This window comes from Spea bombifrons, chromosome 3 (genome assembly GCF_027358695.1).
Source record: "Spea bombifrons isolate aSpeBom1 chromosome 3, aSpeBom1.2.pri, whole genome shotgun sequence".
NCBI classification, from domain to species: Eukaryota; Metazoa; Chordata; class Amphibia; order Anura; family Pelobatidae; genus Spea; species Spea bombifrons.
The window spans coordinates 15,638,187-15,656,772 of NC_071089.1; the positions used below are offsets into that span (position 1 = coordinate 15,638,187).

Sequence of the window (18,586 nt, forward strand, 5' to 3'; positions counted from 1 at the left end):
GCACCCACACTCACGAACCGCTCTGTGCGAATGGAGCCACTCGCACAGAGCGAACCGCTCTGTGCGAATGGAGCCACTCGCACAGAGCGAACCGCTCTGTGCGAATGGAGCCACTCGCACAGAGCGAACCGCTCTGTGCGAATGGAGCCACTCGCACAGAGCGAACCGCTCTGTGCGAATGGAGCCACTCGCACAGAGCGAACCGCTCTGTGCGAATGGAGCCACTCGCACAGAGCGAACCGCTCTGTGCGAATGGAGCCACTCGCACAGAGCGAACCGCACTGTGCGAATGGAGCCACTCGCACAGAGCGAACCGCTCTGTGCGAATGGAGCCACTCGCACAGAGCGAACCGCTCTGTGCGAGTGGAGCCACTCGCACAGAGCGAACCGCTCTGTGCGAGTGGAGCCACTCGCACAGAGCGAACCGCTCTGTGCGAGTGGCTCCATTCGCACAGAGCGATTCGCTCTGTGCGAGTGGCTCTGTGCGATCCGTGCACATAGACATGAAGAATACTTACCTCCGGAACGCGTCACATCCGTCACGTAGCTAAAAGAAGGCGGAGACTGCAGAGCGTGTAGCAGAAGCGGGGAACGCTCGCGGAGGTAAGTAAAAGGAGCCGAGTGCTCCAACAACGAATTGATCACTCGATTAATCGATAACGGAAATCGTTATCGATGATTTCCGTTATCGATTATTATCGATTTTATCGATTCGTTGTTTCAGCTCTACTGCTAAAAACATTGGATTTTTATTAGCCAGGCGGATTTTATTTCTACCTGCTAGCTAATGAATGCTCAAAATTAACAGACAAGCATCTTAACCCTGTTAATGCAAAAGGAGTGTGCATCATTACACCTAGAATGTAAGTGAATGAAGACCTTACGTTCAATAACCCTTTAATAAAACCATCTGAAACTACATCCCGGAAACGCATGCTTAATGCGATGTAATGTTTTAATAAAGCATCTACACGAGTTTAATGGTATATTTAGCACTGACCGCAGCTGGATAATATAGGAAATGTATAATCTATAACTTGACATAGTTGGAATTCTGTGTGGGGAGGCCATATGGGCAGCCTGATTTGTGATATATGTTGTCACAGATATAAGCGAACCAACATACTGCACGTACAAGACCGCTGAATCTAAGGTAGGAATATTTTTGGACTATACATCTCATCATCCATAGGCTGCACAAACTGTGAATGGTGCAACAATAACCGACATCTGTCTGATTTACAGAGGGTGATAATATACTTTGGTCAACAAATGGTACAAAAAGCCTTGAAGCTATTGAGTGCAATATATAATTGCCCCTGGCATTTAAAGGGTTAAACAAATTCTTCATTAGTATGTAGATTAATTCTCATGAATTAACAAGGGATTTATGTTTCCATGAGTCAATTTCCTAGACGCCAAGTTTTTTGGCATCTGAACCCGATCCTATTTAACTTTTTTTTTTTACATCAGACCTAATCTATTATCAGCCAGATATAATTTACAATATTAAACACGGTGGAAAACTAATGACATTACAGACCAGAACCATGTTATAAAACAAACACATATGACATCCATATGTGACATTCTAGAAAATAATATGTCTGTTGGATTCCAAGAAGAAAAATGTAGGCACCGATGAGAATGTAAAGGGTTTGTTATAATGGAGATGTCCACCACATACATATTCACAAACATTTATCCAACAGTATGTGGATTCAGAATAATAACATTTACAAACTGTTTCAGTGAATATAATAATCAATAAAACAAGAAACTGCTTCTGATTACATTTAGAGCTGAAACAACGAATCGATAAAATCGATAATAATCGATAACGGAAATCATCGATAACGATTTCCGTTATCGATTAATCGAGTGATCAATTCGTTGTTGGAGCACTCGGCTCCTTTTACTTACCTCCGCGAGCGTTCCCCGCTTCTGCTACACGCTCTGCAGTCTCCGCCTTCTTTTAGCTACGTGACGGATGTGACGCGTTCCGGAGGTAAGTATTCTTCATGTCTATGTGCACGGATCGCACAGAGCCACTCGCACAGAGCGAATCGCTCTGTGCGAATGGAGCCACTCGCACAGAGCGGTTCGCTAATAATCGATAATAATCGATAACGGAAATCATCGATAACGATTTCCGTTATCGATTAATCGAGTGATCAATTCGTTGTTGGAGCACTCGGCTCCTTTTACTTACCTCCGCGAGCGTTCCCCGCTTCTGCTACACGCTCTGCAGTCTCCGCCTTCTTTTAGCTACGTGACGGATGTGACGCGTTCCGGAGGTAAGTATTCTTCATGTCTATGTGCACGGATCGCACAGAGCCACTCGCACAGAGCGAATCGCTCTGTGCGAATGGAGCCACTCGCACAGAGCGGTTCGCTCTGTGCGAGTGGCTCCATTCGCACAGAGCGGTTCGCTCTGTGCGAGTGGCTCCATTCGCACAGAGCGGTTCGCTCTGTGCGAGTGGCTCCATTCGCACAGAGCGGTTCGCTCTGTGCGAGTGGCTCCATTCGCACAGAGCGGTTCGCTCTGTGCGAGTGGCTCCATTCGCACAGAGCGGTTCGCTCTGTGCGAGTGGCTCCATTCGCACAGAGCGGTTCGTGAGTGTGGGTGCAGGGCAGAGTGGGGGTGGGGGTGCAGGGCAGAGTGGGGGTGGGGGTGCAGGGCAGAGTGGGGGTGGGGGGTGCAGGGCAGGAGACTGGGTGCAGGGCAGAGTGGGGGTGGGGATGCAGGGTGTGAGTGTGGGTGCAGAGCAGAGTGGGAGACTGGGTGCAGGGCAGAGTGGGGGTGGGGATGCAGGGCAGGGTGTGAGTGTGGGTGCAGGGCAGAGTGGGGGTGGGGATGCAGGGCAGGGTGTGAGTGTGGGGGCAGGGCAGAATGTGGGGGCAGGGCTGGGTGCAGGGCAGAGTTAGAGACTGGGTGCAGGGGCACAGTGCAAAGTGCTGGGTGCAAAGTGCCAGTGCTGGGTGCAAAGTGCCAGGGCTGGGTGCAAAGTGCTGGGTGCAAAGTGCCAGGGCTGGGTGCAAAGTGCAAAGTGCTGGTGCAAAGTGCTGAATGCTGGGTGCAAAGTGCTGGATGCAAAGTGCCAGGGCTGGGGCAAAGTGCTGGGTGCAAAGTGCTGGGTGCAAAGTGCCAGGGCTGGGTGCAAAGTGCTGGGTGCAAAGTGCTGGGTGCAAAGTGCTGGGTGCAAAGTGCAAAGTGCTGGGGCAAAGTTTCTTGAACAGTTATAGTCCACCTCTTTTCAGAATGTTTGGGGTTATTTTGTTTCATAAATATTGTGTTTGGGTTCTTGTACTTTGAAAATATTGTTTTTTATTACATCATAACAAAATAAGAATGTTAATGTAAATTTTAAGTTGTTTTTTAACATCCAGTTCATTAAATTCTTTTAAATAAACGAAAAATTTGCATATTGTTTTTTTTTATCCGATTAATCGATTAATCGAAAAAATAATCGGCCGATTAATCGATTATTAAAATAATCGTTAGTTGCAGCCCTAATTACATTACAATATTTTCATCTCAACATCCAAAATATTGCAAGCAGATCCATAACAATTCTGCTTGAAGACAGATGTAACAGTTCAAATGATTGACACCTCAAACTTATGTGCAGGCATGTATGGAGGTTGAAGACATCAAGAAGAGAATCCCCGGGAACCAAGGGTCACTACCCAACTTGTTACATGGTGTCATGGAGTAGGGCATACAAACAATATCACTATAATACTCTATACAAATAATTTATCATGGGCAACGAGTGGCCCACTGATTGGAATCACTTTAGAAATGCTGCTGATCCTAGTAAATAAGACATTTTTAAAGAGACTCTCTCTGATGATGGCCTGCACTCGAACCAAGCACTGTAACCTTAGATGAAGAGCATTGAACACTATGGGTAGAGACCAAGCAAGACTATCCAAACCAGAACATACTTGCAGAGACAACAATGGCACTGATCACACAGACAATAAGAGAAGAGCAATGTAACAACGTTCTATTTTTAGGAAAAACAAAATGACTGAACTAATGATCTCAATTAACATCAAGCAGAGAGTGAAACAAAGGATTTAAGGGCATGTCTGGAGTTTACATAATAATTTACAGTACTAAGTGTCAGGAGAGCTATTATTCAACAACAGCAAGGGGGCTACAAGTTGGGCGGGGGCGAGATGTAGAGTACGCTGCCAAGTAATAACTAGTTATGATCTGAAAATGAATAGTACTCACTGCTGCTTTTCTTGGCACCCAGAGAATGTCCATCTTCGAGAGAATTGGAGCCTATGGAGGAGCTATCCTGGCTGTCCTGTAGAGGAAGCTGCAGGAAACCCTCACTGGACTCCGAACGGGAAGGCGCGTGTGTGAGTGATCTCTGACGTTCTCTGTTACCATCCTTCTTAGACTTGATAAGCTTTCTCATTTTCAAAGTTATCCAGTTTCCTCTTCTTAAAACAGACATTTTCATTAAAAACATGCCTAAATGTGTGAATTACTTATCATTCCCAACAAGAGCCACAATGAAGCAAGTCTGCAAACTTCATTCACTCACTCAGGCCTGTAACAGCTTCCTATTCCTAAACCCCCAAAACCTCACTTCAGTCCATAAAGCAATAATTTACCCACAATACAGCACATGGGCGTGAAAGGATCTATTTAAACTCAATCTCATTTACCTTCTTGGGGGAGATGGTTCATAGAACTTGTACTGATCCATGATCTTCTCTTCCAATTTTTCCTTCTGTCTCCTTAGCTCATTCAGCTTATCACTAAAACATAACACAACACATGAAACGTTCTGCGTGCATTTGGGTCTTACCAAAAGGCTTCAGCATCTTCATAACATAAATAATGCTTGCAATGGTATTTCAAATTGTGAACCTTCAGCCTTGCGCCCTCCTCCACGGTCGGCGACGATATACTAAGAACATTATGTTATCAATTAAGATGGATCATCATCAATTAAGCCCTCCTGGATTTCTTGAAGTTGCTTTAGACTCACACATTACGAAGGGCCAACCGTGCCACGTTTATCTTAAACTACCTCAGGCAGTTCAGCCCTGACTCGCCATTTAATGAATAAATCCCCTTAGTTTAACAGTAGTAGTTGACCTATGATGGAACTTCATCTCGCATTACTGCTACCTACATGTACTGCCTTTGCTCAACTTGGAAAAGATCCTTGCTCTCCATATTTTGCTCCAGTAACGTTCTGTTTTGCAACATCAGCGTCTGTATCTGATCCAATAGATGCCGGTTTTCTTCCTCCAGGTTTCCCTTCAACTGGCTTAAAAGCTGCGAAAATAGTCAACTCAAATTAAACCCGAAAGCATAGCCTCCAGAACCACATTAGAAAGTATGAGGTAAGTAAAAATCTATTAAAGAACATATAAAAAATGTAAAGTCTACATGCCAGTAGAGAAAATACTAAACCTAAAAGCAGCCATTTGTTATAATCAAACCCCTGCCTTGCCATGGAGAGTCAACCACACAATACAGTTTGATCTCCTCTTCTTCTATGTTGGCCTAATGGAATTTATCGACTTCAACTAAAGGCTCAACTTTGGCTCATATGGGTATATCCACCTTTTAGTCCTTTTTTCAGCAGGGTCAGGAGCACCGCCATTTCTTTTTCATACATATTCCATCAGATCAACACTCTCAGGCTGAATTAAAAATGGGAAAGCATTCTCACCTCACACTGGTTATTTAGTTTAGTGGATGCGATATCCAGTTGTTGATATTGTTCCTTCAGCTTGGAGAATTCTGCTTCTAGTCGGGTCTGCTCCAGTTTTCCACTGTTTACCAGGCTTTTCACATTTTTATGATCACTTTGCAGACTTTCATTCTCCCGCAACAGCTGTCGGTATGTATGATTAAGCCTGTTTGGAAGGAAATGCAAAGATGTTTTATCATCCGTAACAAATGAGACAACTGCCCTCAAACTTATGTCATGATACAATGTATAAATTGACACTAATTCAACAAAGATATACAAATCCATTCAAGGTGGGATAGACCACCTACTGCGTTCTAGATAAGTCTTGTCCGACGCCGTTGTGTGCTGGTACTTGGAATATTAGAGAACGATGCAATACAGAGAGGACCGTTAATTCCAAAAGAAGTCTAAAAGGCCACTGTCATTGTCCATCTGGACTGTCTGACTGTAGATCCCCTCATTGGATTAATACAGTTACAAGAACATGATTAAGATTATTTATATGCAAACCACAATGTATATCCGACATGTTACCCATAAATTATTGTGAGCAAGATGGCACTTCTGATGTTCAAAGCTGAAGAAGGAACATAGAATTTATTCACAGAAAAAAAAACAAAAAAAAAAAAACATTCAGCCCATCTTGTCTGCCCATCTTAAGCTATTTTCCCCAAATTATTTGGATTTTAGCGAGTTAGGTGTGTTCTCTGGTTACAGATGATGGGCTCCGATTGACTGTGGAAGTGTTAATCTGAGAGCCCTGCTGGGAAAGATAAAAGAGCTCAGATCCTTCACACAAGGCCAAATTAGAGAGGCATGAATTTTCTTGAAAAAGGTTCTTCTTGTTCGCCAAATGCAGCATGAACTCTCAGCAAGCCTAACAATGGCGGGAGCACGGTTTAATTAAAATGATATGTAGCTGTGTTTACGAGAGGTGCAACACCACATATAAAATTGCCGATTCCCTGCGGAGAGTCGTTTAGTCCTACTCAAGACGATCCACAGCAGTGACTTTACCCCCGATAAGGAAGAAGGACTTTCACGAGAGACAGAAGCATGGCTTCAACAACAATTCTTTATATAAGGAAAATGCCATTTATATAAAACTCTTCTGTTTGATATAAATAATAATACAATTATTACTAGTTCTAAGATTAGGTAACATCTAGCAACTCTACAAGGGGGAAAAAAGAAATGATGGATAATACCGTAAATGCATTAGGATCAGAGTAGAGCTTTTACCTTTGTATAAGAAACCTAGCATGCCAATGGCACATATGGGTCCTCCGACCACTTAAATCCTGACACTTGAAGAGAATGCATTGGCATTGAAGCTAATAAATGGAGTAACTTTCTCCACAACAAAAATAATATATCTCAAGCAGTATACTACACGAGAAAGGGAACACCAGCTCTATGAATAATCGCTGCTAAAAAAATCCAAGCACGTCTCGTGCTGAAGCCTTGCTGGTGCTGTCCTAACCCGCATTAGCATGAAAACAACCAGCATGGTGCACACCATCAGATAACTTACTGCACTGGCACAAGTAGCAAGCGTAAGGACACATCGTTCTATCCATCCCTAGCTAATAGTTTCTTTTCACATGACTTTATTTTTCCCTTCTTCAAAGCAAAGCTGCAACAACCAGCGAGATACCAACTGACACTCGTAGCTTGTTAGATACTCAACTCCACCATGACGTGGACAAAAAATAAAATAAAAACATAAATATGTATCTTTCCATGTATGAACACTAGACTAGTCCCAGTATGCCTAGAAGCATCTAACATTTCTGAAATAAAGAATAAAGTATATACCTCTCATGCTCCTCAGTTAGCCTCTGATAATCCGACGACAACCTTTCATGCTCTTTATTTTCCTGTAGCATTTTCCCCTGCTCCAGTTTAAGTGCCTTTTCCAGCTCTTCCAGTTGTACCTTTTGTTTCAGTAGCTGGTTATATCTGGAAAAAAAACAAAACAGTAATTCTTTAATCTTACATTTAGATGCGCATTATAATCCTATTTGAACCCTCTGTAAGTGCTATTTCAATACCCCCACGGCTCCGGAACCTTCGTGATCGGGTCAGATGGAAAACAGAATAACAGAGGTTTTGTTCTGATTATTATCCTTGTTTCCAGCTAACTACTAATAATGCTGTTTTTGGCCCCGACTCAGAGAGCGGTGCAGGAAATGAAATTACACCACTGAAAGCACTCATTTTCTTGAGTTATGTTGACTTGCACAGACACAGGAGTCTTTAAACGGCGAGGTAATGAACTCTGACACTGCGATTGTATACTGAAAGCTAGCATCGCGTCCGATCACGCAGAGTCTCTCATTTCGGAAAATAATACACAATCAAACAAGGTGGCTTGCATCATGCGGAAAGGAGCAGGTTATTAAGAAAGCGGCTTGTGTTCTGCTGATGTGTGGAAATATTAAATGTCACAGAGGATGGTAAACAAGAATAGAATCAATAAGCGCCACCCTACAGCATAATCCCTACCAACACACACTATTTTACAAAAAAACTAAAACTACGTGCTAAAATCGATGCAATGCCTCAGGTGCAGCACAGCGGGAACCTTTACATGACATTCAGCTCCATTATAAAGGGTGTAATGCCCACTATTTTCATGGCGGCACGTTACATCATGAAGTGCGGAAGAAGTTAAACATTGTTGCTGTTATTTTGGTGAATTTAATCAAAATAATTTTAGACTGGCAGGGTAAGGAATCTTATCTAAGACAGTCGCTTTTTGACAATATTGCCATTATTTTTCAAGCCATAAGGAATCCTTTTTTGCGACGGATATCCAACGGTGTCACATGAGCATGTGTGTGTCCATGCGTATCTCCTGCTTCATCGTATGTTTCTGTCTATTTGTATCTCACCCCATCTCTCAGTTTATTCACTCAAGGAAGAGAGCAAAACAGATTTGCTATTCCAACACCCTCACTATTCATTATGAAGAACCAACACCATGAGGTTTCCCCGGTATGAAGAACCTTGCTGGCCCTGTAAAATGCATAATTTAATGCTTAAGGAGACAGTAGAAATCTTGCCAATTTAATGATGGGTTATACAGGACTGGACAAGCTCTCCCTGCAGCAAACGCGTACTAGTGTTGGACCTTAATAATGTATAGTGACGTCAAAACTCTACTGCCAGCTTGTCCCTCAGTGAATGGACTCCATTGTGTATGCACCTCTACGGTAAGACAGACAGCTTCTCATTACTTATCCCAGGACCGTGATCTCAATGAGAACCGTCTGCATCATGTCAAACTGCAGACGGTTTAATGTTTACAAATATTATAATATCTGCTGAGAGAAAGACGTACCTGTCCTCCAGATCTTTGTGTTCCACCTCCAGATTTTTGTGTGCAGACTTGAGACTGCCGTGCTTAGAGATCAGAGACTCGTACTCCGCCGCTTGGCTCTCGTGGACTTGCGCCAGTTTCTCGTGGTCCTTAACTAGCGAATCATACATGGATTTCAGCTCCTCTCTCTCTTTTATGAGGGATTCGTTTTCATTTTCTAAGCTAGACTGCTGGATAAGGAGCTGGGAATTCTGGTTCATGAGCGACGTGCTTTGTGAATTCAGCGTAGAATTTTCAACCTGCACATAAAAGACATGTATTAGCGTTAGGAAACAAAGTGCTGACCTGCCAGTGATCTAACAATAAATGTTCACAAGTCCAACACTAGGACGTTAATTTACCTGGAGTTTGGCATTTTGGGTCTGCAAAGTTGTATTTTGCTCCTGTAAGGAAATAGTTTGCTTTTGAAGGGTCAGGATTTGTGCTTGCAAATTGTCATTTTGGGATTCCAGTTGCTTTAGTTGAGTTTTTAGTGCCTGCTTCTCCGCCTGCAAGGTAGCATTCTTTACGGGAAGAGAGAGAACAGGTTACCCTCATGAGACAGAACAGATATTAATTAATAGCATAAGAGAAGCGAGTGGGGACGTACCACAAAACGGGACAAAAAAATAAATAAAATGAAGAAATCAAACAGTGGCAGAACCACAGTAATAATAATTTGATTGCTGCAAACTCACACATTTTAAAAGGTGCAGTTTCACTTTAGATTAAGTGATAAAAAATAAATGTAACTTTCTAATATGTCAAGTAAACAAACCTTAGCAGACCTGGCTTTTTATTTTATTTCTCTGATGGTTTAATCACATTACAATCCTTTAAGAACCTTTTTTCCAGTTTATAATGGTAACTACCTAGGAGTGCCTTTTAATTATAAATGAGACAATTTAACAGGAACAATAAGGAGGTATTAGAATGCTTTTAATGCTGCATTTACGTATTATAATCTCAAATTCAGAATAAGTGAAGCAGCTCCCTTAAATAATCAGCGGTAATAAAACTACAATAGGAAAGTCGTCAGCTCCCAGATAAGTAGGCAGATCACAAGAGAATAGACTATCAAATGGGTTCACCATGAGCAGAACAGACAGAAGGGGCAATGCCTTGTAGCAGGTGATGCTACCAGTAATGGCCTCCATTTGCGTCTTGGCACCCAGTGCTGTATGGCGAATGACCCCCCCCCCCGCTATAACCTTCGAGGTTCAATATAAAACCTACTTACATTTCTCTCGATTTCTATTAAGCGATCCTTGATTTTCAGCAGTTCCCTGGTGGTCTCCTGGCTCTCCCTCTCCCATTTGCTCACAGGCATATTGTCCTCACCCGGCCGCGGAGGCGAAGTTTGAACCAACCATTCCTCTTCCTGTCTTTGCTTAAGCGCTTCATAGTTTTTTTTCACCTAAGGATAAAAAGGTAAAAATAACAATTACACTTGATTTGTTCTTAAAGTAATTAAAACGAAAGGATCCTATGGACAGATGAAGACTACACATCAACTCTGGGAACGTCAAAAGTTGTCAAAATGGACAATATTCAAAAGTGTTTATTTCCCAAAATGAATGAATCAAAATTCAGAAAAGTCTTGTTTCACCTTTTAAGTATTCTAATAATCATCAACAAGAGAACAAACTGAGCTGTACACTGGGGAGTTAATTGAAGAGTTCACTCAAAATAAAATAGAAGCCCTCACCACAGCTGGTCCATCAACAGGTTAAGTTGTTGAGATAAAATGGCTCTAACTCACAGTTTAGTGAATAAGCCCTACAAGGTTGAGACAGCAATGGCAACTTTTTTTTTTTTTTGGGAGAAGAGTTAACCTTCGGTGTTTTTTTTTTTTTTTTTTGAGCAGAGTTAACCTACGGTTTTTAACTCTTGGCGAAGTTGTTGATTGAAATTTGTTGACTCTTCTAATCGAGCTTCAAGTGAAGCAATTTTTTCTTCTTTGATTTCCAGAGACTTCTTGAGAGTAGATTCCAATCTGGACTCCAAAAGCTTGTATCTGCTGGTTAACAGAACACAAAAACATAGGTTTAGTAACCACCTGAGAGCATTCCCCAAATTATCTTTAATACTATTATTCTGTACAATATAAAGTAACCAATCGATGTATCCATGGCACATAAATCACAGTATGAACCCATAGTTGCTGTAAAGATAACAAAACTCTGGGCTCTGCTCACTTCTGGCATAAATTAACTCAAGCATAAATTATTACTCAGAGTAAATATTAATTAAAAACGGAGCAGTATACAGGTGAATCACGTCAGGCCAGTACTCTAGCACATGACAAACTAAAATACATATTTTCTACTGCAATTCCTTTGGTCGGTTTATTATATCAAAGATGAAGTCTTACATTTTGTAACCTACAAAGGATTGAAAAGCTACACAATGAATATGACAAACTATTCTGTTTCATGTAACTGCGTTTTATTAAAGGTATTATAAAAACATAGAAAATGATATTATATAAAGGCTAATTTATAAAAAGTTCATAATCAATAATAAGTTCACAAATCATGCTAAAATTATGATCTCTCTCATCAACTGAACATTCTAAATCAAACTCATTTTTTATTCCAACCCAGTTATTGGACATTTACAGTCCTGTTCCTGTTGAGTCACCCGAATTTGAGCTTTTATATACATTTAACCATCGGGCTAGAGCAAAGGAAGCTTTTCTCTGTATATAGTCCATTATAGCCAAGTCATTAAACGTAGACGAGATCCAGATCACCAAATGCCACAGATTTAAACGTTGAATAGCTCCACGTTGCAGGTTACTCTTACCTGTCATCAGTAGTCTGTTCATCGTGTAAAAGGCGTTCTTTGTTCAGCCCGATTTTCTCCAGTTCATGAGACAGTTTTTCAAGATCATTATTAGTCTGTTGGGTTTTTAGCTTCTCGTTTACCAAATCCTGCAAGTTAAAGTATGGAGGTCACTCATTATACTGATAAACAGTTCCATCACCTCTAAACAGCCAGCAACACTCAAACCGAAGCACGTAAAGCACACCGGCAGTACACACCAACCCAACCAGCGACTAGAACGAGGCGAGAATGGTACAATTCCAAAAAAGATTCCTGCATAAATAACTAAAAGGTAACACTTGTTTAACAATAATTTTTAAAAATGTAAAACCTATTGTTAAATATATGTACATACACACACACACACATACAAATGTGGGATTCTAACCGAAATCATCAGGAATGAGCGACTAGTGCAAGAGATAAAAATAATAATCTGACGCACAAAAGATCCTTCTGAAGAGACCGAGTTCACCCAAGACAGCTGCTTCATCTTTAAAAAAAATAAAAATAAAAACCACACTTGCAGAAGTGTGAGCTTCACTGATATTAAATGCTAGAATTGGGCAAAAAACAGGGTTTATTTTTAACATTTTATAAAACATTACTACTAGTTACTACTGTAGCAAGCAGCCTTAGAGTCGTTGTCTTCTGCCAACAGTTCTGTTAATGAAAAGGGGTTTTCAGAGAACACACCGTCATACTTTGAGAGATGAGTACAAACTCAACAGTACACGAACTACAAAAACGGTAAAGACATGGAATTTTCCCGCCATTTTGGCATCCACGTTTTTGCATTTGAGGCAAATTTAGATTTTTAGTATATTTGATTAATGGCAGGAAAGGGATAAGTGAAGGACTGAAGTGGATACACTCGAGTCATTTTTCCAAACTCCTTTAGTTTGTAAAGATACCCTTAAAACTTGAACTTTAGAATACAACATAAAAATCGTGTTCTTGTATAGAGCCACTTATATATCTTCTGCCAAATGCCGTGTCTGGAGCTCAGCAACATTTAAGAAGAAACGTGACACCCGTTCTAAAGCAGAAGACACGTATTGGTACCAACGCATTAAACCAAATGCCAGGTCAGACAGCTGTGTTACGGCAGAGAATTAAAACCGACAACAGTTGCGTCCTTTGCTTCCTTCCTTAAAAAACCTTATTTTAAACAGGATATATTATCCTCAATTTCTGCCACAAACTATGCCTTCCCTTCCAGTCACGATTTCCCTTTACGACATGCATGTTAAGAGGCAAATAATCTGTCCCTGTCTGAAAATTACATTGCGTTATGTGTACTCAATATACCTAGGTAACGATGTCACAGATTACAATAAGCAATGTTTTTGGTTTTTTTCTCTTTCAAGTAAAGAAAAGGTTTAGAATTGGTACAAGAAATATATATTAATGCTAATAAGTTAAAGTAAAACTCTCATATTTAACAAAAAAAGTCTCAGCTTACAATAACAGAATAATTAAGGCTAATGATATGTTTAAGAGGATTTGACAGAAATCCCCAGTAACCTCAAAGCAAATAGAAAGCCATTACCTCTCGTAACGTGACGAGGGTTTTCTTATCGATTGTTGCCCTTTTCACCAGCTCCTTATTTTCTTTCTCCAGCTCTTTGAGTCTGGTACAAGACTCTTTAAACGTGACCGCTTCCTTAGAAAGCAATTTATTCTCTCTCTCCAGATTAGAGATTCTGGCATTGTTGTCTTCCAGCGTTATGTCTTTAATCTCCACTTGCTGCCGCAACCTCTTGTTCTCCTTCTCGAGCTGTTTCTTATCCCTTTCTAACTGGGAAGTCTCCTGCTCCAGGAGCTTTGTCTCCTTTTCCAGCTGCTCCAGACGCTTACTGGAGATCTTTAGCTGTTCCAGGTTTCTCTGCAAGCTCTGGTTTTCTGTTTCTAGCTCTTGCAACTCATTTTCGAGCTGCTGGATTTTTTTATTGCTGTTTTCCAAAGCCTTCTGTAGCCTTTGGTTCTCCGTGTCCAGTCCTTGATAACTAACCTCCAGACGCTCAGTTTTCTTGCAAGAGGCCCTCATCAGGTCCATAGTTTTTCTTAACTGCTCCTTTTCGCTTTCTAGCTCTTTGTTTTCTAATTCTAGTTGAGCGACTTTGATATTTGTGCTTTTTAGAGATTCGATAGCCCTCCTTAAATCTAGATTCTCGTCTTCGAGTTGACTGTTCTCCTTCTCTAGGGATTCCATCTGATATTTCAGATTCTTTAAGCTATCCAAAGCCTTTTTCAGTTTACGATTTTCAACTTCCAACCCGGCATTTTCTTGCTCCAAAGACTCCGTTTTCTCACAAATGATATTTAAACTGGTAATTTTTTTCTGCAGGTGCTCATTGTCTTTCTCCACTCGCTGCAACTCCTTTTCCAGTTCTTCAGTTCTTTCACTTTTCTCTTTGAAGAGTTCCAGTTCCTTCTTAATTTGCTTCTTTTCAAACTCAATCTTATTCAATTTACTGCTCGTCTCTTTAATGGACTCATGCAGGATTTTATTTTCCTTTTCGATGTCTTTGACTCGAGCCTCTGCCCCGATTTGTGAACGCTGTCTCAAGGAGGAGATGGTCTGATTCAAATGCTCGTTCTCCTGCTCCAGCCCTTTAATCTGTGAGAGATAAAGCCAGAATAAACGTTTAGAATTCTCCATGCAAAAAGAATTCCCTTTCTCAAAAATCAAATTAAGAAAACCTTGCGGAAACAAAGTTGCCTACCCAGATTAACTTGTTCAGTGTAGGTATATTATATATATATATATATAAATATAAATCTGTTCTGAACTCTAAGCCAATGCTAAACACTGCAAAGCAGAGAGGAGGGTAAGCACAGGGGTAAGTAACTGTTCACCGTCAATGAACCGCTCACATTACCGAAAATATAGCCATCAAAACCTCTTCATACTGTTTGAGACCGAGTTATAAAATGGAAAATTAAATTGCATTCATGTAATAACATTAACCGCACTGCGCTGGTTAATAAATTTTTTTATTTTGTACTGTTAGGTCGTAGGCAAAAAAGATGTAAATTGAATTTTTCATATATTTTTTTAAAATTCAGAATATAAATTTAAACCAGATAAGAACACTGCACTGTGGGAATAAGTTTTTGTGTTATTTACCTGTCTCTCAGAGTTCTCGCGCAAGGTCTCGATAGTTTTTTCCAGCTGAGATTTCTCCTTCATGAGGTCATTGCTGAGATTTTGACTGCTCTGAATGCTCTGCCTCTCTTGACTTAATTCAGCATCAATTTTCTCAAGCTAAAAAAAAAAAAAAAAAAAAAAAAAAAAAAACACAAGTTAAAATTGAGTAAAGGTGCTTTCGTACATAGAATTTAACACATTTCTAACCAAATGCAGAATATAAATCACCATTACTATTACTGAATGCCCAGAAACAGATTTTTGTCTGTTTTCATGTCATTAAACCTTTAAAGAAAAAGAAAAATAAGACAGATTCAGAAGATTTAATTAAGATGCTAAAGAATGTAAAGTGGAACAGCTTTAAGATGTCCTTGCAAATGTTAAATGTAATATAAAGGTGGTTTACCTGATCTGCATACATCAGACATCGAAAATAAGGCAACTGAACCTTATTACAATAGCACTTTGCCAATATACATATGCAGTCTTATAGGTCTGTTTCATATAACGGGTTACACTTCAATGCTGTACATAAATACTTCAATTTTCTTTAATATTTGTATTTCCCTAGCATGTGGAAAATGTTCAAATACATAAATACAAGCTCAGTATTGACAATAACCACTTAGGTAAACCGTTTTAACACATTTTAGGGAATGAATATTCTATGTTAATGCTCCAGTACCGTTTTTTGTTTTGCATGCGCTTTGCTTTACATTCTGTACTATTCACCTTTTTGCTCAGTCTTTGGTTTTCTTTCTCCAGTTTCAGGATCTTTGTATTGGTGCCCTCTGTAGCACCCACTGAATTTCGTAGCTCTTCTACCGTACTCAGCAAAGTCTGGTTTTCCATCTCCAGCTTCAGCAGCCTGCTTGACGTCAGTTCGTTCACTTCATGGCCCAGAGATTTCTGGGGAGCTGCGGGACAGAGGTCATCGCACGTCAATTTAAAGGAGTATAGAATAGTATGGGAGTATGTTAGAACAGTGTGATCCTTGGTCCAAAAAAACTTGTGTAGCAAATATGAATTTTATGTTTTGCTTGTGATCTGTATCTGTTCTGTATAACATGAACAATACCCACTGAGTTTCATTTTTAAACGCGACATTAATATGGAAGATGGTGAATTTGATTTTGGTGCACATAAATGACCACAGCAGCCTTTAGTATTCTAGCGGAAGAGGGTTAATTTCCAAGAAATGCATTTTAAGAATAGCTTGTATAGAACCATAGTATGCAAGACTGTCAAGGAGTTCTAAGGAGATATAAATGTCCTGCTCTGCGCAGGTTTATTGTTCTTTGTTCAATGCTGAAAAAGTGCACAGTCTAAAAGTTTGCAGGTGGGTTGAGTACATCAACTACCTGACCTCAGTATGCATTATGATGAAGGGACGGCCCATGAGGAGCTCCTGCAAGAAATCCTAAGACCAACCCAGCCCTGCTTACAAGAGAAGCTCGCTGGTGAGGGTCAATCCTAGTGCTTGATGAAGTAGGGTAGCTGAAGTGTTGAATTTTCCTTAAATATACATTTTTAGTAAACGTGCCACTAATTGTATTGCATACCGCCAATTTTAACCTGACTTCATGATAAAGATAACTTATTTCTTATAGGGCAGCCCGCAGGGTTTATGGTGCCCAATGAAAGAATAATTTTATGGTTTTTTTTTTTTTACGGTTAGGATAGGGCAATCGAGGCTCCTGCTTATCCTTACGCACGTGGTACCTACATGCTTTAGAATCGGAGAGCAGGAACACTCTTCCTCTCTTAACCCAACCCCTGTTACTGTTTATGTAACTGCAAATTAATTTGGTGAACATTTTTTAAGATCTGTATCGAATTAGTAAATTAAAAGCATCTTACTTTCTGGGAGATCACTTGTTTTAGACAACTGCTCCAGCTCCCAGCCAAGATGTAAAGACTCATCCATACTTTGCTTCTGAGCCATTTCTAAAGTCATGTTTTCCTCCATGAGTTCTTCAATCTTTTTTCTGTCCATGTCTCGCTCCTAAGAAACAATACCAACGGTCAATAATGTAATAGAAAGCATGAACACTAATGTCTAAAGCTGAAACAAAGCATTAAACCCATATTAAAAAACAGACAAAAACGTAAAAACAATGCTTCACATTTTTTTTTTAAATATAAGTAAAACCTATTTTATAATGTTAGCTTTTACTAATGCAATGTTTTGGTATCTATATATTTTCTAGCTGTTATCCTAGCCCAACATACTAGACAGACACCATGTACATTGACTAAAGGACTTCATCGGCACTGCCACAAACTATCAGCCCAGTGTGGTGCTTGTGTACAGAATGTCACACAAATAATGCAACTATATACAATGGCAACATATGGCTGCATATAAAGGATGTTTATCAGAAAAATATGAAGTGAAATACACTTTTGCTCAGTTTTAATACTGCAAATGAATATGCTATATTACTGGGGCCCTATATTCCTAGGCCACCCGGCTGGACCTGCTCCCTCTTGATCAGAGAAACCAGTACAGAAAGTTGGTACCACTGTCATCTGTGATTCCCGGTCTTTAGGTAATAAAAAGAAGTATTTTTCCTCCAACATTCCTTTTCCAAAAAGATTTTTAATGAATCGATAATGAAACCCTCTCTCCATTAAACCAGAGAAGCAAACAACTCCCGTGTTATGTTTTCACATATATTTCAGTTGCTTTTGTCAAGAAACAATAACAACAACTTTTATTGCCAACAAATTATGCTCCAAAAAGAACTAAAATTTCATATTGTAGCAAAACACTACAAAATATCACAAAAAGGGCATATTACGACCATTTCCTGACTATATTTAGAATTTCTGACAACTCTTACCGTCTCCATGTCATGGAATTTGGCTTTAAGTTGTAAGTTTTCTTTCTCCAGCTCATGTAGTTTATCAGAGCGAGCTCTGGCCCCTTCCAGCTGGTCTTCTAACATTGTTTTGGTTTCTAAAAGCACTTGATTGTCTTCTTTTAATTCCTACATAAAATTACGTTATGAAAAGGTTATCAGATTTAAAATAAAAACATTTATTGTGGGCGACGTGTTAAGAAAACCAAGAAATGTCAAAATACATATTGACTAAATGAGAAACATTGTCTCAAACAGATCACATGATCACTTCATTTAATTACTTATAGATACAAAGTCTTCATATAAGGAGGGTCCTAACATTTTTTTTTTTTTTTTTTTTTAATATTCTACATAGATTTCAGCTAAACTGAACTCACAACCTTTTCCACGTAACCTTGGAATACATAACGGTTTCATCTTTTCCCCACTCACCTCCACCCTGGCCTTGTAGAATTCAATGTCATGCATTCGCTCTTTGTACCGGCTCACTTCGCTTTCGAGCTTGTCAACTCGGATCGCCTTTTCCCTGAGTGCATCTAGTTCATCTCGGTATACCCTAGCAGACCTAGCATCTGCGAGCAAATTCATATTCTGGGGATTTAAAGAGAGAGCACACACATGAGATCATTGAGATTAAATC

General features: G+C 40.0%; 1 protein-coding gene across 6 annotated transcripts in view; it reads right to left on the reverse strand.

The window, feature by feature from the left end:
- CCDC88A (coiled-coil domain containing 88A) overlaps positions 1 to 18,586 on the reverse strand; it is a 75,258-nt gene that overhangs the window by 18,557 nt on the left and 38,115 nt on the right. For 4 of the 6 annotated variants that reach the window (XM_053458583.1, XM_053458582.1, XM_053458581.1 and 1 more), the window contains exons 10-25: positions 18,379 to 18,537; positions 17,926 to 18,072; positions 16,940 to 17,084; positions 15,812 to 15,996; positions 15,059 to 15,196; positions 13,478 to 14,548; positions 11,905 to 12,032; positions 10,975 to 11,116; positions 10,337 to 10,513; positions 9,459 to 9,620; positions 9,079 to 9,356; positions 7,551 to 7,694; positions 5,709 to 5,895; positions 5,163 to 5,308; positions 4,690 to 4,782; positions 4,247 to 4,461 (exon numbers count right to left, since the gene is read on the reverse strand). In XM_053458583.1, coding sequence (XP_053314558.1) covers positions 4,247 to 4,461; positions 4,690 to 4,782; positions 5,163 to 5,308; positions 5,709 to 5,895; positions 7,551 to 7,694; positions 9,079 to 9,356; positions 9,459 to 9,620; positions 10,337 to 10,513; positions 10,975 to 11,116; positions 11,905 to 12,032; positions 13,478 to 14,548; positions 15,059 to 15,196; positions 15,812 to 15,996; positions 16,940 to 17,084; positions 17,926 to 18,072; positions 18,379 to 18,537 — 3,517 coding nt within the window. The remainder of the gene's footprint in view (positions 1 to 4,246; positions 4,462 to 4,689; positions 4,783 to 5,162; positions 5,309 to 5,708; positions 5,896 to 7,550; positions 7,695 to 9,078; positions 9,357 to 9,458; positions 9,621 to 10,336; positions 10,514 to 10,974; positions 11,117 to 11,904; positions 12,033 to 13,477; positions 14,549 to 15,058; positions 15,197 to 15,811; positions 15,997 to 16,939; positions 17,085 to 17,925; positions 18,073 to 18,378; positions 18,538 to 18,586) is intronic. The other 2 variants (XM_053458579.1, XM_053458580.1) reach the window with 2 other exon arrangements.